Source organism: Mandrillus leucophaeus, unplaced genomic scaffold (assembly GCF_000951045.1).
Source record: "Mandrillus leucophaeus isolate KB7577 unplaced genomic scaffold, Mleu.le_1.0 Scaffold710, whole genome shotgun sequence".
Lineage (NCBI taxonomy): Eukaryota > Metazoa > Chordata > Mammalia > Primates > Cercopithecidae > Mandrillus > Mandrillus leucophaeus.
Window position 1 is genome coordinate 759,292 of NW_012107698.1, and position 23,046 is coordinate 782,337.

The following is a 23,046-nucleotide window of genomic DNA, read 5'->3' on the forward strand; positions in this document are numbered from 1 at the left end:
AGGCCTGATTCACATTTAACATAGGGTCATTAGGAAGGCCTCTTTGAGATTCCTTCAGTTTTGAAGCACTCCGCTGCCTGAGTGAAGAGTGCAGACACACCTACATGGAGCTTTCAGTGTAGTCATAAGAAATTCCTGCCTCCATTATAAGAGCAGTCATAGCATTGGGGAGAAATAAAACATGGGCCAGGTGCGGTGGCTCACGCCTATAATTCAGCACTTTGGGAGATTGAGGCAAGCAGATCACTTGAGGTCAGGAGTTTGAGACCAGCCTGGCCAACATGGTGAAACCCCATCTCTACTAAAAATACAAAAATTAGCCATGCATGGTGGTGCGTGTCTATAATCCCAGCTACACAGGAGGCTGAGGCATGAGAATCGCTTGAACCTGGGAGGCAGAGGTTGCAGTGAGCAAAGATCATGCCACTGCACTCCAGCCTGGGTGACAGAGCGAGAATCTGTCTCAAAAAAAAAAAAAAAAGAAAAAAAGTGAACCACGATTGATCTCCAAACTCAGGTTTGCACTCTACCCAACCAGAGCATTGTTGGACTGAGTGTTCAGCTGCTGCACAATGTCTATCATCCATCCAGAACTGACCCTGAGGGGCGAGCAGGTAGCCAGGTAGGGGAGAGAAGTGTAGCTCATGGGTATCCCTCCCCATTCTAGGGGTCACTGCATTCCTTTGTAAGATGAGAAGCTGAGATGAAGTCAGGGTTTTTCAAACTAAGAGCTCACTAGGGTTATAAAGTCAATTTAGTGTGGGATCCGTTTTTTGTTTTTTTTTTAAACGAAATGGTATAGACTACAAACGATTAGAATGCATTGCAAAAGCAAGGGTAAGTAGTGTCTCCAAATGTGTTTCAGATATATATGTATGACCTAGGTCATAATGAAAAACGCAGTTCTTGCTGTGGGTTGCAGCTTTAAAAAGTTTTGAAAGCCTTTAGACTAAATGATGTTTAAGACCTCTTCTCGCTCTGAAATTCTTTGATTCCGTGAGCTGTTGGCACGTCATCTTTCATTTTAAAAACACTGTTGCCCTCTGGTGGTGAAATGCAGCAATAGCTACGGTAGTAAATTCAAGGAAGAACTAAGTGCTAGCTGGAGTCGGGTGGAGTGGAGTAAGTGTTTTGTTTTGTTGCTAATTGTAGGCGAAATCACAGACCACGATTTGTGTTCCCTCACTGACCCCACCTGATGCCTCTCTTACCTGGCCTTACACTACCTTTCCATAACCAGAGGCTTTTACTTTTCTAATATTACATGGCATAGGCTCAGGACCCACAGTTGGAGTGGTGGGAGATTTTGGATTGTGCTGAGCGATCTTATGCTTCCCAGGGATGCCTGGATCATCCTCACAATGTTTGCCCTGCTCCTGACTATTCGAGGCTGTCCCTTACTTGGAGACAAGTCTCCTCTTGCCACTCAGCAAGTTCAGGGACCACTGACTCTGCATGCAGCATTTGGTGAGAGGTCGGCCTTTTACTAACATTTTGAGAGACTAGCCGAAATCTTCAAGTGCACACACTCCATAAGAAAGTCAACCCATTCTGGAATCCGCTGCTGTTTAGGAGTTGGCCACTTAAACGAAACACCCTCTGACCAGGTCAAGACCAGTTGTTGGAAACATACTTTAAACAGTTGATCGAAGCGTATGGGGAGAGGGGAGTTATGCCCATATCTTAATTGCTTTGATTTAAAATAAAATCTGAAAGTGTACATTTATCATCTATCTTTTGATATAGGGCCAAGGCCATTTAATTGGAGCTCCTTGCAGTCTGCATTAGTCATTTCTTCCATTGTTATAAGGGAATATCTGAGGTTGGGTAATTTATAAAGAAAAGAGCTTTGATTGGCTCATGGTTTTGCAGGCTCCACAGGAAGTGTGGTGCTGGCATCTGCTTCTGGAGCTTACAATCATGGCGGAGGGCAACAGGGAGCCAGCATGTCACATAGCAAGAACGGGAGCAAGAGAGCAAGCGGGGAGCTGCCACATACTTGAACAACCAGATCTCAGAGCAAGCATTCACGTATCACCAGGGGATGGTGTCAAACCCTTCATAAGGGACCCACCTCCATAATCCAGTCACCTCCCACCAGGGCCCCCTCATCTACAAATTGGGAAGCACATTTCAACATGAGATTTGAAGAGGACAGACATCCAAACCATATCACAGTCTTTCTAGCAAGAAAACACACCCATGGGGAATCGTTTGTGGTTTGCATTTTTGTTATAGTGGAATGAGCGTGCAAAGAATACGCTGAACAATCCTCTGCTTTTGCTTTTTCTTGCCTAATCTCGGCTTATTGACACCAATTCAACAGCTAAATTTCTAAAGCATTTAACTTGATTTCATGGACATGACGTCTTTGTTTGTACCCGCTCTTCACCAGTTTACATAATATTTACTTATATAATTAGGTACTAAGTACATCTAATATATGCAAGTTTGGGAGCAAAGCAGCTGGCTTTGGGTAAGCGTCAGGCTGGGCCCATACAGGCCAGTAGGCAGGAGCCCATGCTCTGGGGTTCAGGCCACCGTGGGTCTGACAGCAAGCATGGAGCCCTGTCCTCTAGGCCACAAGGCAGTTAGGAGAGCACTTACTCTACTAAGAAAAACTTTATTCCTTTGTGACTTCTCAATCTATAAAGCACGTTACTGCAACATAATTTATCTAAGTACTGCTCTTGAGGTCTCTCTCTCTCCATTAATGTCAATAATTCAGAGGTGATCATTCAGAAGACTAGGAAAGCAAGACATTAAATAGTCCATAGAAACAAAAACTGGAGAACTAAAAAGGCTGCAATGAACATAGAGGGAGAAGATAAGTATTAAAATACTCAAGTGAACTAGTCTTAATTTTCCTGTAAGGAAAGCTCCCAAGGGCTTTTATAGGCATTAGGAAAGAATGGCAGGGAGGGGGATATTTGCAAGATTATACTAGGATCTCTTCAGTGCCCTCACACTGCCCTAAGGATGAAACAGAACAATTCTGAAAGCACAGGACAGGCAGGAATCTCTCCTTCCAGGCAATGTTCATGCTGAAATGGCACAGATGTGCCTACAGTCTCCACCCCACCACCCACCACAGCACCCACCCGGTCCACAGACTCTGATTGCAGAGTCTGGGTCTAGCATGGGGTGGGAAAGGCCACTTGGGCCTGGGGTTAAAGCTTTGACTTTGACCTCCTTGGCACTTTGCCCCAATCTCCTAAGCTAACTGCACCCAGATGAGCTAGCCAGTAGGAATGTTGTTTTACCCTTTTTTATAATAAGTTGTTTTTATACCACAATTTTTTTTAACAGCCCACAACATTTTCCACTTGGCTTTCCACATGTGGAGTCATAGCCAAGGATGCATGTAATCACAGAGCATTAGTAATGTCCCACATCAGGACTGGCGGTGGTGGGTCATGATTGTTAACTGCCAGAAGTCTGGCTTGGCTGCAGACTCATCCTTTAAGGACCTAGGTTGTTCTGCTGGAGACTGCATGTAAATAATCCGCGCACAACGACTGACATTATGAGGTGTGGAAGGTTACACATACACACACACACACTTGCCCAAATCCAGCCTGACCCTTGATCTCACTTGCTGTTAAGCAGTATATCACCCCAGAGATGTATGACACTTATGCGACCTCAGCATTTATTTGCCTTTTTGGATGGTGCCTCAGTTGAAGAATGTTTCACAGAGATGGTCCCACAGTGATTGGAGACAGTAGCCATAACAAGTCCACTCTGGCTGACTTGCCATGGTTGTTCAGGATGTCTCTAGCCAGAAAAGTCAAATTACGAAAGGAAATCTTGGCCGGGCATGTTGGCTCACGCCTATATTCCCAGCACTTTGGGAGGCCGAGGTTGGAGGACTGCTTGAGCCCAAGAGTTCAAGACCAGCCTGCCGTGATGAGACCCCATCTCTACAAAGAATAAATTAACTGCGTGTGGTGGCACATACTTGTAGTCCCAGCTACTTGGAAGGTTGAGATGGGAGGATCACCTGACCCCAGGAAAGTTGAGGCTGCAGTGAGCCCTGATTGCACCACTGCCTTCCAGACTGGGCTAACAGAGTGAGACCCTGTCTGAAAAAAAAGAAAGGGAGTCTTGTACCATGGCCGTGTATGGGATGTATGCGATCCATGGTCATCCCAAGGGCACATGCCCACACAGAACGTGACATTAAGGATCACAGTAATTCTGTATCATTATTGTGTCCTACTGCTGCTATAACAAATGACCTCAGATTTAGTGAGTTAAAACAACACAAACTTACTTATGGTTCTGGAGGGTAGAAACCTGAAATGGGTCTCCCTGGGCTCAAATTAAGGTGTCTGCAGGGCTTTGTGCCTGCTGGAGGCTCTAGGGGAGAATCCATTTCCGGCTTCTAGAGACCACCTGTGCTCCTTGGCTCATGACTCCATCCTCCATCAAAGCAAGCAGCATAGAATCTTCTGATTATGGCACTACTGTCTGCTTCTCACAGGACCTTGTGATTACGTTATGCCCACAGGAATAATCCAGGATAATCCCCCCATCTCAAGATCCTTAATCACATTGGCAAAATCCTTTTTGCCATGTAAAATAACATATTCACAGATGCCAGGGATTAGGAAGTGGACATCTTTGGGCATGGGGTGTGTGTGGGGGACATTACTTAGCCTACCACACCCAGTGTCCAGGCTGGCTGTGAGCTCCTGCAAGTATTTACCACTCTGCCCGACATATGCCGGTACCCAGAAAATGCAGCTCTTGCTCCCACCTCCTGTCTTGCTGGCCTCTGCAGCCTTGCTAATCTCACATGTGAACCCACCTGCCCTCTCCTGTCGATCTCAGTACTCGACCATAGGCAGCTTTGTCAAAGCTTTTGAACAGCCAATTTTCTTTCCACTGTGCCCATGTGCTTGCCTATCCCAAATGAGATGGTCAGCTTCTACAGGGCGCAAGGTCTCTTTATCTCTTCATGGCACTAGCACACGGCCTGCTAGAGACAAATATTAGATATTTGTTAAATTACACGAAGGTAGCTGGAAGGATGCTGAAATCATTGAGGCACCTGGAACAGGGAGACAGGCCAGGACCTAGCCCATTCCCATTGCTTCAGGCAGGAGAAAAGGAGACCTGAAGCCTCATGTCCCGCTCTCAACCAGCCTTTTCTGATTTCCCCCCCTGAGGCCAGAGGGGATCTGGAGGGGGCAGCTGCCTCTGGCCACTTCCTCTCACTTCCTACCCCAAATCAAGAATGTGGGACCCAGGGTTGGCTGAGAGAGAGGACACACAGTATTCTGGCTGTCCTCTCCACTGCTACTTAGCCTGAGAAAGCAAAGCATTCGCACGCAAAGGGCTCCTTGGGCCCCACTGCCTGGGCCTGATCGGAAGGTAACTGACTTCTGTTCCATAAACTGTATTTGCTTTATCTGGCCTTGCTCGAGAGAAGGAAAATGCAATAAGATGATTCCAGGGTATAATATAATATACTGATGCCGTCTCCGTCTGGAACATAAGATAGCATAGCAATTTCTATTCACAAATGAGTTGTTTACTTGTCTCCAAGCAAGCCTGACTCATAAAAGTAACCTTATAAAATGAAGAAGTTTGCTTTTACTGGAATAGTCTGACATTTATGTTTTCCTACCAAATGTGAATGCTGGAGGCAACATTTAGGAGCTGTTAGACCAGTGAGTCCCAAGATGCATGGAGGGAGACTGGAATTACCTGTGAGCTCGTCCCCACCTACCTGCACTGCCAGCCTGAGAACAGGAAATTTAACCTTGTCACAGTCGGCACTAACGCAACAGGAAGGACCAGCACTTAGCAACCAATGACAGACACCACAGAGAGGAAGATAAATGGGAAGTGTTTTCTGTAGAGGAGCTTTGGGCAGAATCATGTCTGTGGAGACTCCTCCATGTGGTGGTGCACAGCAAGGTTTCTCCACGATACCATCCCTGCTCTTTTATTTGCTCCACGTTTTTGTGGTGTTTTGAGAGAGTTTAAAGGGGATGTTAGATCTTTTTTTTTTTTTTGGATACGGAGTCTCCCTCTGTCACCCAGGCTGGAGCCCAGTGGCGCGATCTCTGCTCACTGCAAGCTCCGCCTCCTGGGTTCCCGCCATTCTCCTGCCTCAGCCTCCCAAGTAGCTAGGACTACAGGCGTCCGCCACCACACCCAGCTAATTTTTTGTATTTTTAGTAGAGACAGGGTTTCACCATATTGGCCAGGACAGTCTCGATCTCCTGACCTCGTGATCCACCCGCCTCAGCCTCCCAAAGTGCTGGGATTACAGGCATGAACCACTGTGCCCGGCCAGGATGTTTGATGTTTTACATGTTCTCTTAGAACACATAAATACCTATTCTCTATCCCTCATCAAGTTCCTCGGGTTCATTTCTAACACACCTAATATTTCAATGACTTTACCCAATCTTTCAAATACTGGAAAATATTTAAATATTTTAATATTTCAAATTGACTTTATGCAATTTTGGTGATTTTATGCAATATTCAAAAAAAGTGGGTAGTGCCTAATGTAACGATAGTACAGACACCTACTGGAAGAAAAATCTTTGATCCATTAACATGAAAACAAAGTTTTGTTGTTTACTATAAACAGCTTTCACGAAAACAGGACATGACATTGTAGAGTTGTATTAGAATGAGCAGTTTTAACTTCTTGGTGCATATGTAAATGTCATTATAAAATAAAGTAGTTATCCATGTAACAGGAAGCAAGGAAGGAATTTTCTTTAAAAATTATTTTAGTCCAAAGTGCCTTCTTCAAGTGTTCCTTCTGGATACTCTTTTTTTTTTTTTTTTTTTGAGTTTCGTTCTTGTTGCCCAGGCTGGAGTGCAATGACACGATCTCAGCTCACTGCAACCTCCACCTCCTGGATTCAAGCGATTCTCCTGCCTTAGCCTCCCGAGTAGCTGGAATTACAGGTGTGCGCCACCACGCCCAGCTAATTTTGTATTTTTAGTAGAGACGAGGTTTCTCCTTGTTGGTCAGGCTGGTCTTGAACTCCCGACCTCAGGTGATCCGCCCACCTTGGCCTCCCAGAGTGCTGGGATTACAGCCATGAGCCACCACGCCCAGCCCAAGTGTTCCTTCTTGAAGAACAGCACATACTGTGTCACCATGGAGTTTATCAGTTGCACCTGCTGAAGCAGAGGGTAGACTTGCCGCCTGCACTTTCTAAGGTATCATAACCTGATTCACCAGAAACTCCAGGCTCCTGAAGTCAGCACACTTCAAAAGAACACTCCTCCATTTCATCTGGTCCTGATGAGACTCTCAGGCATTCAGAGAGAACTGATGGTCCCGGCATCAATCTCCTATTTAGTGGTCAGCTGTATCCTAGTGATTGTCATCTGATCTACATGTCACTTCCTACCTGCACCCCTCAGACCTTCAGTGGTTCCGCTCAGCAGCTAAAGAGTTCTCGAAGTGTGGTCCCTGGACCAACAGGATCAGCATCATGTGGAACTTGTTAAAATGCAACTTCTCAGGCCCCACCCCACACCTCCTGAATCAAAACTCTGGGTGTGGACCCAGCATGCTGGGTCTTAGCAAGTCCTGTAGGGGATTAGCGTGGCACACTCAGGTTTGAGACTCACCGCTTTAGAATGAAGTCCCTATAAGAGACCATCTCTAATCTGGCCTGCACCCACCATTGTAACCTCAGCCCCAAGTCTACCCTGACTTAATGTGCTGACTGCCCTAGGCTGGGCTGCTCGCTTCCATGCCCTGGCACACAAGCTACCTTTCCAGAGCACCCTCTCCCTCTCTCTTGGCTTTTCTAATCCTAGTCTTTCCTGGAGATGTCCCCACCTGCACTGGGTCGTGCTTTCATTTATACCTTGTCTGAAAGGGTCTGCATCCAGGGGCTCCTTCTAAAGTCTCAGATCACCTTTACTTCCATCTGTTATGGGTTGAGGTGTGTCTTCTAAAAAGAAATGTTATATCCAAAAAGTTCTAACCCTCAGTGACTAGGAATGTGACCTTAGTTGTAAACAGTCTTTGAAGATGTAATCAAGTTAAGATGAAGTCATACTGGATTAGAATGGGCCCTAAATCCAATGGCTGGTGTCCTTATATAATATTAAGGCCATGTGGATATGCAAACAGACTCAGGGGAAGACCATCATTTAAAGATAAAGGCAGCCTGGAGGATCCCTTGAGCCCAGGAGTTTGAGGCTGCAGTGAGCTATGATTGCACCACTGCACTCCAGCCTGGGTGAACAGAGTAAGACCCACCTCAAAAACAAACAAACAAACAAACAATAATAGAGACAGAGATTGGAGTGACTCAGTTGCAAAACAAAGAACCAAGATTGAAAGCCACCATCTGAAACTAGAAAGAGGCAAGGAGGGATTCTATCCAGAGTCTCAGAGGAAGCATCGCCCTGCTGACACCTTGAGATTGGCCTTCTGGCCTCCAGAATTGTATGAGAATAAATATCCATAGTTTTAAGCCACCTAGTTTGTGGTACTTTGTTATAGCAGCCCTAGCACACTAATACACACACCATGCCTGGCAGTCTCCCTTCCAGAGGAAGGTTTGGAGTGGTTCCTGTCCACAGGGACCTTGGTTACAACACAGTCCGAGAGCATCCCAGTGTGCTTGCACTCTCTCTCTTTCTCACACACACACATTCCAGCAGCCAGCTTTTATTCTTCCTTTTCTTAGAGAGGTTGCTGGGCTCTATTTTTCTGGGCAGTTCTGTGTAGTATTCGGGAAGAACAGGGGCTCTGCAGGCCAGTTTTCCTGCTTCCTGTGTTGTGACTTTGGCCAATTCCTTAACTTGGGTCAAGTGGCTCCATTTCTTCATCCTTAAAATGGTGATGACAATCATACCTACTAAAGGGCTTTAGTGAATAATAAGTTAGTACATGGGTACCATGTTGGGTCAGGTGAGGCACATAGTAAGAGTATAACAATCGCTTTTATCATGATTCCCTCTGATGGTGGCAGGATGCTTCATATGTAAGCACTGAACGAATGCTTAATATTGATTTGCTAAGGATTTGAGGAGCATTTACCAAAAAATAAATAAAATCTAGGGTGATGAGTTCAGGTCTTTGAAGGCATTCCATTGTACTCTCTCTCAAATACGTCTTTGAAAGTGGCCTTTTTCCCTCCAAACTGATTGTAAATCAAACCAAACTCAAAGTGCTGATCAGTCCCTGAAGAGTACATGGTGGAGGCCGGGCGCAGTGGCTCACGCCTGTAATCCCAGCACTTTGGGAGGCAGAGGCGGGCGGATCATGAGGTCAGGAGATCGAGACCATCCTTGCTAACACGGTGAAACCCCGTCTCTACTAAAAATACAAAAAAATTAGCCAGGCATGGTGGCGGGCGCCTGTAGTCCCAGCTACTTGGGAGGCTGAGGCAGGAGAACGGTGTGAACCCGGGAGGCGGAGCTTGCAGTGAGCTGAGATCGCGCCACTGCACTCCAGCCTGGGTGACAGAGACTCCGTCTCAAAAAAACAAAACAAAACAAAACAAAACAAAAAAAGAGTACATGGTGGTATGGCATACCAGGAACAGGAGGTGGAAGGTATATGGGGAGGGGGATGGGACTGCCACTTCTCACTGACCAGTGGGGCCAAAAATCACCTGTTAAATAAACATACAAAAAGTAAGGGCCAGGTGCAGTGGCTCACACCTGTAATCCCAGCACTTTGGGAGGCCGAAGCAGGTGGATCACCCGAGGTTAGGAGTTTGAGACCAGCCTGGCCAACATGGTAAAACCCTGTATCTGCTAAAAATACAAAAATTAGCCGGGTATGGTGGTATGGTGGCAAACGCCTGTAATCCCAGCTTCTTGGGAGGCTGAGGCAGGACAACTGCTTGAACCTGGGAGGTGGAGGTTGCAGTGAGCCAAGACTGCACAATTGCACTCCAGCCTGGGTGAGAGAGTGAGACTCTGTCTCAAAGTTAATTAATTAATTAATTAATTAAAATAAAATAAAAATAAAAAAGATTAGAGCATAAACCATGTTATTATTGGCCCATGATTATGAAGAATTTAGTTCCAGCCTGTAGTATACAAGACTCCTTTTATACATATTTTTTAAAAAACCTTCAGTGAAGAGCTACTAATTGAGTCCTTCAGGTTATACAGTCATATGGTCATTTGCTTGCTTTTTCTTATTAAATAGCCCTTTTCTGAAAAATATTGGAACAATATGCTCTGCCTGTGGCTGTGTTTAAAGAGAGGGATTCAAGTTTCCCGATCTGTTTCACAGACGGACAGTTCTGGCAGTATGTGGGGGAAAGGAATGAAATCACCGTAATCTACATTACAGGAATCCTCCTTTCCTCAGGAAAGCTAGAATTGTGGGTCACCTTTGCCTCATGTCAGATTTGGCTGTTTCAAAAATGTCTACTTACTTTTCTCATGGCTTTGAATTGAATGGATTAGCTTTACACCATCTGGCTGTAACAACCTGTTGTGTAAGTCCCAGAGGGAACATCCCTGGGCAAGACCAGAGGTCTTTATGAGGTGGGTGCCTCCAGAGCCTCACCTCCCAACATGATGCCTCAGTGAATATCCTTCTATGAGTCAGTTTCTTCACAGACCTCCATCACAATTTCTCTGGGATACTTGCCCAGAGTGGTATTTCTAGGTCATAGGGCATTCACACATAAACTTGATTTGACCACGTATGCCAGATTGCATAGGCCAGACTGCAGTCGTAAAGCCCAGACCCCACCCAGCAATGGGCCCTGTCCACTTTCTGAGTGCCAGTCTACTAATGGTACTGTACTAACTCATTGCTTATTTAATTTGCATTTCTGTGTTCCTGTAATTACTAATGAGTTTGAGTAGGCCTTCAGAGCTTTGTTAGCGTACTTAATACATGTAGGGTGCTCAGAACAGTAGCAGGCAACTGGCCCAATTATTGGGCTACTTGCATTATTCTGTACACACAAGCATTGTTTAAATGACACAATGTTAAAAATGTTTTAAGGCCGCGCGCAGTGGCTCACGCCTGTAATCCCAGCACTTTGGGAGGCTGAGGCAGGCGGATCACGAGGTTAGGAGATCAAGACCATCCTGGCTAACACGGTGAAACTCCGTCTCTACTAAAAATACAAAAAGTCAGCCAGGCGTGGTGGCATGTGCCTGTAGTCCCAGCTACTTGGGAGACTGAGGCAGCAGAATCTCTTGAACCCAGGAGGCAGAGGTTGCAGTGAGCTGAGATGACACAACTGTGCCCCAACCTGGGCGACAGAGTGAGACTCTGTCTCAAAAAAAAAAAAAAAAAAAATTGTCTTAATGTAAAATGTTGTATTCTAGTGATGATTTCTGATCTTGAATTACCTGCTTATTTTTTACTTTCTGATAGGACTTGGGGTTTGATGGTTTATGACTACTCTCACATGGCTGGTGTGAGGGTGGCCTGCTGCAGCCTGGCTGGGGGGCAACCTGGTCTACTTGGTCCACCATATGCTTCTCTCCATTTCCGCTGTCCTCACCTCTCCCCCGCCCCCTCAGCCAGCCTCCTGCTCTCTCTGCATTCATTCTGCACAACTCCTCACTCCAGCATCATTCTCCACACTCCAGCTAGAGGGATCTTTTCAAAATCCCTCCTTCTCGTCCCTGGCTTTCCATTTCTCTCAGGACAAAATCCTCTCTGTGGCCTGCAGGTGTGGCTCTTGCCACCCAGTCAGCCGCTTACGTCCCAGCTCCAGCTCCAGTCTTTCTGCCCGGAAGCCCCATGGCCGCTCCTCAGACCCTTGCCAGCTCTCCTCCCCCAACCAAGACCAATTCCTTCTTCATCTTTGGAGTTCAGCTCAAATGTCGCTTCCCTGATCTCTAGACTAGATTAATTCTGCAGCTCTCCTTTCATAGCTCGTAAGTCAGCCACAATCAAATAATCAATCCTACAATGTTCTACTTAAGGCCCTCTCCGCCAGGCTGCCCTGAGAGCAGCTGCTGCTGTTTTGCTCTCGTTCCTGCACCCAGCACAGTACTTGGAATAAGGTAGAAGCTGAAATCATGGAGTGATGTTGAACAACAAGGACCCGTTTATCACAGAACATTTTAAATCAAGGACAGCCAAAGTCCAACACAATCCTAAAACCACTGGAGAGCAAGTGCGAGACACCGCATCCAGAGGAAGGTGGCCCTGGCTCCCACCCACCCCACACACAGGCCTGTGGCTGTGCGTGGCTCATCTCACCAGAGCAAAGCAGCACGGGGCGCTTGTGACTCAGAGGAAGGGAGAAGAGAGAGGCCTCTGTGAGAGATAAAAGCACTGTGTCTTGATACATGATAAGTACAACCAAAAATATAAAAATTTTATTTTGGATGAAATGTGGACACTTTTAAGAGGCCTTGTTCACTGGGTGCAGTGAGTCACGCCTATAATCCTAGCACTTTGGGAGGCCGAGGCAGGCGGATTGCCTGAGGTGAGGAGTTCAAGACCAGCCTGGGCAACACGGTGAAAACCCGTCTCTACTAAAATACCAAAAATTAGCCGTGTGTGGCAGTGTGCACCTGTAGTCCCAGCTACTCAGCAGGCTGAGGCAGGAGAATTGCTTGAACCCAGGAGGCGGAGGTTGCAGTGAGCCGAGATTGTGCCACTTGTACTCCAGCCTGAGTGACAGAGCGAGACTCCCTCCACAAAAAAAATAATAATAAAATAAAATAAATAAAAAAGTGCCTCCTTAAAACAAAATAAAGAAATCAAATTAGCAAAGAAAATAACTCTTTAAAAGCACAGACTCCACACCAGCTCAAAGCCCTTCTCACTTTGCCTCCATGTGTTTCCAGAACACTGTTGCATCAAATCATACCTTAAGTCCTGTATTTAAAATATGCACAATTATATCAAGAATAAGGAAGACTTGAGTGAATCTTTCTGCATAGCATATAACCATGCCCCAATGTATCACTGATGTGAAAGCTGATGTTCCTCAGGATTCTTATTCTGCACATCTTCCCTGGGGGGTTGCATCAAATTCCATGGCTTTCACCACCACCTCTGCTGATCCTACTTCTGTAACCCTCAGCATTTTCCGAGACATCTCAAATGTCCCCCTGTGCCAGAGATTGAACCCACCCAACTCAGCTTCCTCCTCATCTCGTGAATGGCCTCCGTGCCCACCCCTGCCCACCTCACAGCTAGAAACCTGAGGGCGTCGCTGACTCCTCTGCAGGAAGCTGTACCCCTACTTGACAGGATAGGCAGACTCCCAGGTGCTGCGGTGCACGTAGCAGGGGCAGGGCTGGTGCACTGACCCATTCAAGGCTTAGAACCCACTGGCAAGCAGAAGTGTTGCCTTCTGAGTGTTAGTTGTTTGCAGGTGCCCATGTGGCTGGGAGCGTGAGAGGCAGCAAGCCTCAGCCTTGTGTTCCTCCCACATTGGCAGGTACTAAAGATGCTGAACTTGAGGAATCTTTGAGATGGAGGGCATGGGAGCCTTGTCTACAGTCTTTCACTACTCATTGGGTGTTTCAGGAGCAACCTTGATGGGAGAACATGTTATATAACGTCCCCTATCCTTCAACTTGGGTCAGTCTCTTGTGTTTAGCCCAGTTCTTCTGCTTTCTCATGCCTGTTTATTTTAGTAGTAATAAAAATAGTGAACAGACATTGAATTTTACCCTGACCCAGGCACTGTCCTAAGCTCTGTTTATGCCGTATCCTACTGTTCACAACACCCTGTGTACTGTGGATATGTTTAATGTTGCTCTTCCAGACTTTGGGATCAAGTTCCAAGTCATCTTCAACAAAGTGTGGCTTTCCATGCCCTTGCACCCACCTCCCCAGACACCTTTTCTCCAGCTTCACTGTCCCCCTGGAATTCCAGCTCCTACATCCCACTCCCACACCTTTGTCTGGCTAACACTGGCTCCTCAAAGAGTTAGCTTAGGCCTCACCCACTCTAGAAAGCCTCCTAAACTCAGCACCCTCACACAGGCTGTGCTCAGCCACACTGATCAGCTACACTACAAACCTGTTTCCAAGATAGAAGTAGGTTTCTGGGAAGGCGGGGCTGGATGTCATATTTCCTTATATCTCCCCAAGGCCTGGCATAGTAGTTGGTGAACAGTGAAATGAGTGAATAGACAGACTCGTGTGTGTGCACTGTGTAAACCAAAATCAGTGCTTCAGCTTACAACCGAACTCATTTGAAGACTGACAAGGAGCCCTCAGCAAACTGCTCTGTGTGCAGTGCTCTCAGGAATTCCCTCCCTTCCCCAGCAACATCTGTACATGTACAAGTTTAAATATTCCCTACATAAATAATTGCCAAGGAATCCTTTCCTTCCCTTCTCCAGTTTCCCAGCATTTTTTAAGAATCTATAATAGGAATGGATGCTATCCGGTCTATTTAAAATAAAATAATGTTGTTTAGTTATTGCATTGCTACGCTAAGATTCAAAGGAAACTGGTGTTTCCAGAGTCTAACCTTAATCAATGCTATTGAAGTAACTTCAGCTCTATACAACAGCAAGTTCCCTTTCCTCTCTAGGAAATATTTCTTTTACTGATTTATCACTTTGCTCTCTTAAAAAAAAGATGGCAAATAATATAAACTTCTTCTAAACAGTTTAAATTGCCATAATGACATAGATATGCATATTCCAAAATATGCATTGGAATCAATTCAACAGTTTTAAAAGGCTACACATTAACATTTCAGAAGTTTAAAACTATGCTTGCCTGTAAAAACTGCAAAGGGAAGAAAGAGTATGGCATTGGAAGACTTCTTCAGTGTTGGTGATTCATCCTGTCGCAGACTGAAGTTCCACCTCACGCCTGCGCTTGTGGGTCCCCTCTGCCTGTACCGGGCATCCCCCACCTAGATCTGGCATGGCTGCTTCCTTCCTGTCCTGCCGGTCTCCTCTTTGAGATCACCTCGTGCCAAGCACCTTCCTACACCACTGCTCTCTTTCTTCACTCATCAGCCCCTGAAAGCATCTAAATTATTTGTTATGTGTTTGTTGCCAGCATCCCCCACTGGGCTGTGGGTGGCAGGAGAGCAAGTCCTCGTCCGTCCTGCTCGCTCATGTGGCACCAGGACGGGGCGTGGAGCAGGCACTGAGGAGTTGGGGATGAAGGAATTCCCTCCAGCTCCCTGCACACACCTGTTCATTTCTCACAAAGCCACTCCAGTCGGAACGCAACCATTTCCCTTTCTCAACCTCCCTCTTTGTGAATAGGCGTCAAACAAGCAAGCAGAATGGCACAATCAGAATAAAATTTGAGATCTTTCTTCCAAGCAATCACCAAATTTATTCAGGTATAAATGCTACAGCTACCATTTGCGTGCCATGTTATCCTGAGAGTGTGATTCCTGGATATGAAGATGTTTAAGGGAGCTTCTACTATACTAAGATTCAGCTTCTGTGTTCCAGATTAATCCAAAAGAGGGATGTAAAGTTGACGTGGTCTTCAGCACAGAACGCTACAAACCAGAGGTAAGCTGCCACAATTGACAAAGTATCCTATTAGCAACTGCTATAAATATGGCTTTGTAAAACAGTGAGAATCTTAATATATAGTGATCAGGAGGTTTGGTTTTGTTTCTTCCTGATTTGGTTCCTATTTGTCATCAAGAACTAAAGAACAGAACTAGGCAAGAGCTCAATATTTAACTACTTCAACTTCATGGTCTTACGCAGGGTTGCATTTAAAACAATCCATATAAGCCATCACCTTCCTCTTCCTTGGGACCCCTGGAAGAGAATTTCATGCTCCCTCTGGTATCCCTCCTAGCTCCTCAGAGTCCTGAGAATGACTCACTCTCAAATGCCAACTTATTCTCTTCCTGTCAGATGGTGACATTTCTTGCCAGCATAGCGTGAGACCAACCCCCTGAGCTAACATACACAGAGGCACTCTGTAAAACACCAGCACGTGCTCCAGCCGTTATTAGCCTCACTACAGCTTTGGCCAAGCAGACCATGCTTTGCCAAGTTTCCTTTTCCCTGTTTTCAAGAAGACAGTAAAGAGAAAACTCATAAATTAGAGCCAGATGAGCTTCCTTGTGCTGGGTCAAGCTGAAAGGCGGCAATCAGAGCATGGGCGGAGAGGAGACCAGCCCAAATGGCTCTTTGTCTTGTGCTGAGAAGCAGCCTGGAGCAGGCAGCATCCAGAATTAAAGTGTTCCAGGGTGGCAGAGTTTCGGGAGTGAAGGCATGACTCCCTAACCCCATGCTTCTGGAAGAATGCTCACCAGTACCCAAGTTCCAACATGACAGCAGTATGTTCTGACTTTATTAACCTACGAATTAAAATTTCCTTAAAGCATACGAAAGATGTCTTTGATTGTTAGTGTTGCAAACTGAAAGTGTTAACACTAGAGAGAATACAATTACTAGATTATTTTCACCAACAATATGCTTCCCTGGATTTGATCCTGTAGATGCATTAAGAGCACAGCCAGCTAATTGAAACGTTTCATTTCAGGGGGTGAAGGGCAGCTCTTTTATCCTCCGGCAACGGCTTTGATTCCATGGAGATGTTTTGAGAGGGAAATGGAAAGGAAAATGAAAGGGGGCAGTACCTGGTTCCTTTTCTCTTCTCTGGAAATGGCTTCGACAACAGAGAAGGCCATGTACTAGCCTCCTTCTGCCCCTTCCTGAATGCTTCCTTCACTGTTTTCCTATGTTGCACCAATAATTAACATCTTAAAGCAGTGCTGAAATTCCCTCTCACTCAAAACCAGCACTCGCAGGAAGAAAAGTTGCCCACTGGAAAGTGTTTCTCAGTTTTTTGAAGTAGTTTTAGAAATACGCTTATTAAGCAGATCCATTTTAATTTTTAATTTTTATTTATTCTTTTTGAGACAGGGTCTTGCTCGGTCTCCCCGGCTGGAGTGAAGTGGCACGATCATGGCTCACGGCAACCTTGACTTCTGGGCTCAAGTGCAGATAGAATTTTCATTACAATTTGTTTCCTCATGGACTTTTTTCTTTTTCTTTTTGGTGGTTGTTTTCACGGGGACTTCACCCAGTTTAAACAATCACAAAAGTAAAAAGAAGATTATTGCCTCAACTACACAACCAGCCAACGAGAGTTGGATTTGAGTAGGGCCAAGACTAGTGGCCCATGAACTTCCTCAAATTCTAGGCACAGTGTTGATATGTGCATTTTTCAGGGAATAGGTTCTCTGGCTTTTATTATCTGATTGAGGAATCTGGGGAATTCCTTAAAAGGGGGAAGAACCACTATGCGAGAAATGAGTCATACATCTGATGTCTAGTTGAAGCTCCAGATGTTTCTGGATTGTAAAATAAGTGAGGGAGAGCCCAGAATATCCAGAACATCTACATTTAAACATGAATGCAAGGCTGGGGGCAGTGGCTCATGCCTGTAATCCCAGCACTTTGGGAGGCCAAGCGGGGAGGATCACAAGGACAGGAGTTCGAGACCAGTCTGGCCAACATAGTGAAACCCCGTCTCTATTAAAAATACAAACGATTAGCCGGGCATGGTGGTGGGCACCTGTAATCCCAGCTACTCAGGAGGCTGAGGCAGAATCACATGAACCCAGGAGGCAGAGGTTGCAGTAAGCCGAGATCGCGCCATTGCACTCCCACCCAGGTGGGACTCCATCTCAAAAAAAAAAAAAAAAAAAAACATGAGTGCAAATAAACATTACTCAGGTAGTTGAATGAATCCCATGTGGATGATCGGTGCCCCCATTTCTTCTGGATTAGATCTTGGCATTCAGAGATGAAGTTAGTACAGAGAGCCTGGGTTTCAGTGTTAGACAGAGGTGAGGTGAAGCCCTGGCTTACTAGCTGTGAGACATGGAGTAGGTTCCTTCTGAAACTTCAGTATCTTAATCTTCCAAACTGGAATAAGAGGACCTAATTCATAAGGCAGCACGAAGACGCTGTTGTTATTTTTGTAAATAGGAGCCAGCTTCATCTAGATCGTTAGTAACTTTGAGGTCCACCTAAGCATTATGTTGGTCCACATTAGAGAGTAAAGTGGCCACTACCCTAGAGGTTTCAGCCAAGCAGTGCCCAATGGATGTCGATGATATTTCTTTGGAAATATGCCCCGCATCATTTGATAAAGTCACAATCAGAAGACAAGAGTTTAAATGATAGCAAAGAGAAGGACTGTTGTATTCAGCTGTGAGTACAAAAACCACTTTCTATAAAGTAAAACCCACTACCATCTATTGATGCCAGAGCCTGCCCACTTTGTACAATGAACTCTTCTCAATCTTGTGTGTGCTTGTGTGTATTGGGGTGAGTGGGAGGTGATAAGAAAGTATCCTGTTTAATTCCAAAGTCTTTACTTCAGGAAGGTGAGGGACGTTTGGGGAAATGTTCTGCTCGAGTGGTTTTCAAGAATCAGAAACCCAGACCAGCCATCAATGTAACTTGTACACGGCTCATCGAGAAAAAGAAAAGACAACAGGAGGATTACCTGCTTTACAAGCAAATGAAGCAACTGAAAAACCCCTTGGAGATAGTCAGCATACCTGGTATGAATCGGCATTTGGAATTTCTATATTCAGGAATGTATGGAATAACTAAATCTTTAATAGATCATTTAAGTTTTTATCCCTAAAGTGGCACTTTCATTCAACTGAAGATTGTGGTATCCCTCATAATTTAAACAAAACTCAGAGGTATCATCTTTCTGTTCTTCATCTCTAGTCCAATGCAGTAACTCCACCAACAGTATGTATCCCTTTAATCTCCTCATTTTCGAGTCAGACATGGTGGCTCACACCTGTAATCCCAGCACTCTGGGAGGCCAAGGCAGGCAGATCACGAGGTCAGGAGTTCGAGGCCAGCTTGACCAACATGGTGAAACCCCGACTCTACTAAAAATACAAAAATTAGCCAGGCGTGGTGGCGCACAGCTGTAATCCCAGCAACTCAGGAGGCTGAGGCAGGAGAATCCCTTGAACCCAGGAGGTGGAGGTTGCAGGGAGCTGAGACTGTGCCACTGCACTCCAGCCTGGGCAACAAGAGCAAAACTCCACCTCCAAAAAAAAAAAAACCTCCTCATTTTCCATCCCAGAATGAGGGGTACAGTAAGAACTGAACCCCCAGGTAAGAGGTACAGGATTTTGAAATAGGATATGCATATAGGGGTGCTGTTCTCCGGGTTGAGTCCAGGAACTGAGATGACATCTCTGTTCTTGGCAGTGGCTTTGGAAACTTTAGACGACAGCCTCCAGAGCCTCCACTCTGCTCATCACAGCCTTGTGCCCTAGGGCCGGGTGAGCGCTCTCTGGGATGCTGCAGGGGAGTCACGTTTATCTCATTTCAGGTCAGTAGTTAACGGGCAGTGGTGCTGTCTCTAACAAAGGAGCCCCGCCCTCTGAAGTGACTCAGCTGAACTGAAGCAGAGCTCATTTGTTCCTGCCCTCACCAGAATGTGTGGGCAGCAGTTGAGATTCAGCACATTTACTGGCAAATCCAATTTTCAAAACCACAGAAGTCATCTCTGGCCTTGCTCTTTCTTGGGTATTAAGCTTGATGTCTGACCGCAGCAGCATTCATCACCCCACCCTCTCCCACAGTTCGCTCATTTGCCCAGATTCTGTGGCAAACCCATGTCAACACTGGAGGCTCTGCAGTCTCCATTCCTGAATGTCTCTGCTCCCCATTTACTGAGATGAAATGTCCTTAAAAACTTCCAAGTGGAATACTGCTTCTTGCATTTCTAAAATTCTGAACTCTGAATGATTCTCACATGATAGTTATCTGACAACTCGGATCAAATCCTGTGCTTAGGAATCAAGGGGAGCAATTAAAATCTCACGTTGTAGCAGAATTTGTTTATATTTAGTATTGCTTGAAATAAATGAGCTGATGACTGATACTTATAAATCTATACTTATTTAGGGATTGTTTTCCTTTAGTTGGGAAAATAGGGCTTATCTATACTCCTTCATACACAAATTTTAGAAATTGTATTGGATCTTTTCTTTGAATATTTGCCACAGGATCATGAGATTTTAGACACTCTTTAACAGCGCAGGTTAACTGAATTATGTTTAGTTAATAAGTCCTGTATATCCATAGGGGCCATTCTATAATAATCTAACTTAATGTAGCTACTGTGAAACTTCAAAAAACTTTTTAATAGAGGGCAACTTTTCATCAAAAAACTTATAAGTTTTGCTGTCATAGTAAATTTGGCAGAGACATTTAATGGTGCTATCTATAGCTTGTCTGTGTATGTAAAATTACTTAAAACCAAAAAGGTTTGGTTTTAGATAAGGTAAATTTTCCCAAGTTCAAATCTCAGGGGGGCCGGGCGTGGTGGCTCACGCCTGTAATCCCAGCACTTTGGGAGGCCGAGGCGGGTGGATCACGAGGTCAGGAGATTGAGGCCATCCTGGCTAACACGGTGAAACCCTGTCTCTACTAAAAACACAAAAAATTAGCCAGGCATGGTGGCGGGCACCTGTAGTCCCAGCTACTTGGGAGGCTGAGGCAGAAGACTCGCTTGAACCCGGGAGGCGGAGGTTGCAGTGAGCCGAGATTGCACCACTGCACTCCAGCCTGGGCAACAGAGTGAGACTCTGTCTCAAATTAAAAAAAAAAAAAAAAAAAATCTCAGCAGATTCCTATTCAGTATTTAATCAATCCAAGGCATTGGACTGTTGTAGTACAATGGATAAGTGAGAAGATCTAATCCATTTTGGAATATCCTTGCTCCACATTTTTCCCCCCTTGAGTTGTCTGCTTTTTATGAGTAAAAGTTTCACTTCTAATGAATTTGCAAACTTCCTAGTGATGAATCCAAGTATACTACATACAGAGTGCAAGACTGAAGACCTAGGAATAACCAGCTAAAGTTGTGTCTGCCGAAGTGATTCTACAGCAGTGTTGCCAGCACTTATCCTTTCAAATGTTCTCACTATTAACAGTATTTAGTATAATTGATTTATCTTCTAGGGTCATGGGTTTTGATTTCACAAATCTGAACTCACAGCAGCACCATAAGATAGAACATGTGATGATGAGTTGGATCGAGGAAGTTTTCAGTCAATGAAGACAGGAATGATGGGAAACCTCTTAACAGCAAAATAAGCAAAAGAGTTTATATCCAAGATGTTGAATTCAGAGTCTTGTATTACATAATGTTCTGAAGTTGTAATGGTTCAGCTGCTCATAGCAGTGAGGAAAAACAAATTCATTCGTGAAATGCTGATATTCTTGTCAGGAAGTAGAAGTCCGAAACACACTTTCTACAATAACATCTGTAAAAATAGTCACAGCTCCCTACTGATTACTTACCGTATGGTGACAGGCAAAAATGACATTACCAGGTTAAATAAATTACACAGAAAAGCCAGTGAAGAGTACTGAAAAGTCCTTAGTTCCAAGTTTGAAGGCACTTCGATATTAACAGGAAAGCATTATGGAACCAAAAAACTTACATGTCACGTAAGGGTGATATGATGACAATGAAGGGCAACAAATACCTTTTGCTTTATTCTCAACAGGTATTTTCTCCTAAAAGATTTCTCCAAGTGCTGAGCCCTCAATGCTGCTATTTATTTCTAACATCTTACTGCACTCCACAAGACAGCTGTGTTGAAGCTTTTCCATTTTGTCAAGGCCCATACCCCAGCCTCATGCACTTTCAAGAGATAGTCTTGCCTCCTGCTTTACTGGGATTGAGACATTTGATTCTGTCATTTCTTCCCACCTCACAAAGTTGCTACATCTTCCCCAACCCTCTCTTTAATTCTAAGACTCCTTTTATTTATACCCTTGGTTCTAGTTTATCTGGTTCTTTCATAATTTTGCCCCATCAGTATCCTTCCCACCTTTAGAACCTTCATCAACCAGTTCCTTCTCTTGTCCTATAAAGATCGTCAAGATCAGAGTTCTGTTGACCAGTTTCTTCATTGACCCATCACCCCCTCTTTTTCTTTATTCTGTCCACTTTTCAAAAGTAGATTCTATACACATTGCCACATCCTCAAACTCTTCCTATTTGGCTTCTACCCTATGTACATAAAGGGACCACCCAGATCACCAAAAAGCCTAACCACCAGATCTTGCTTCTTATCCTTCTTGATTTATCTGTAGAACTTTTTTTTTTTTTTTTTGAGACAGAGTCTCCCTCTGTCCAGTGTGTGGTGGCGCAATCTTGGTTCACTGCAACCCCTGTCTCCTGGGTTCAAGCGATTCTCCTGCTTCAGCCTCCCAAGTATCTGAGATTACAGGTGTGTGCCACCATGCCCAGCTAATTTTTATATTTTTAATAGAGTTGGGGCTTCACCATGTTGTTGTTCACGAGGCTGGTCTCCAACTCCTGACCTCAGGTGATCCACCCACCTCAGCCTCCCAAAGTGCTGGGATTAAAGGCGTGAGCCACCATGCCCGGCCTATCTGTAGCACTTTACGTCATCCACCTTCATGACTTTCTTGACACTGTATTTAATACACCTAATAACAAACTCAACTTGTTTTCACCCAAAATGTTCCCACTTTCTGTCCTACATTTATTTAATGGTATTACTATTCTCCTAGAGTTATCCAGAAATTTTGGTCATTATCAACTAATCTCCTAACATTTAATAACTTGCCATTTCCTATCAAGCCTGCATTCACAAAGTATTTTGGACTAATCTTGTCATCTCCAAATCCACTGTCACCATCCTTCATGCCTGGGCTTCTCCCTGAAACCACCGCACCCGGCAGTCAAAGTCATCTTCCACACTTACTACTCAACTGCAGTTCATACCCACTCTGGCATCTCTGCAAACAAGGCCTTTCAAAATCTCCTGCCAGTGTACTGTATATTCTATCAAGACCAGCCACTGAGGCTGCCCCTGCCTGGTGCCTTCCTACCTTCACATGCTTGCTTTCTCACTCAGACCCCACACACATGACAGCAATTCGATCCTCCCTCTCTTAAGGAATGTATCAACTATAACCCCACCATGTCAACATGTGGAGGGTGGGGACCCATCTTGGTATCCTTCACAGATCCCAGGAAATCAATGAATGCTGTTTGAATTACCTCTGAGTACAAACCAGCCAAGTTCTACCAATACAGAAGAGAATTTATGCTAAGGATTACTTTACCCA

General features: G+C 45.0%; 1 protein-coding gene across 1 annotated transcript in view; it reads left to right on the top strand.

Moving 5' to 3' along the window:
* The first annotated feature begins 1,361 nt into the window (after positions 1-1,361).
* RARRES1 (retinoic acid receptor responder (tazarotene induced) 1) overlaps positions 1,362-23,046 on the top strand; it is a 31,842-nt gene continuing 10,157 nt past the window's right edge. Inside the window, exons 1-4 of the mRNA XM_011965024.1 lie at positions 1,362-1,467; positions 13,713-13,987; positions 15,376-15,438; positions 18,269-18,464. Coding sequence (XP_011820414.1) covers positions 1,362-1,467; positions 13,713-13,987; positions 15,376-15,438; positions 18,269-18,464 — 640 coding nt within the window. The remainder of the gene's footprint in view (positions 1,468-13,712; positions 13,988-15,375; positions 15,439-18,268; positions 18,465-23,046) is intronic.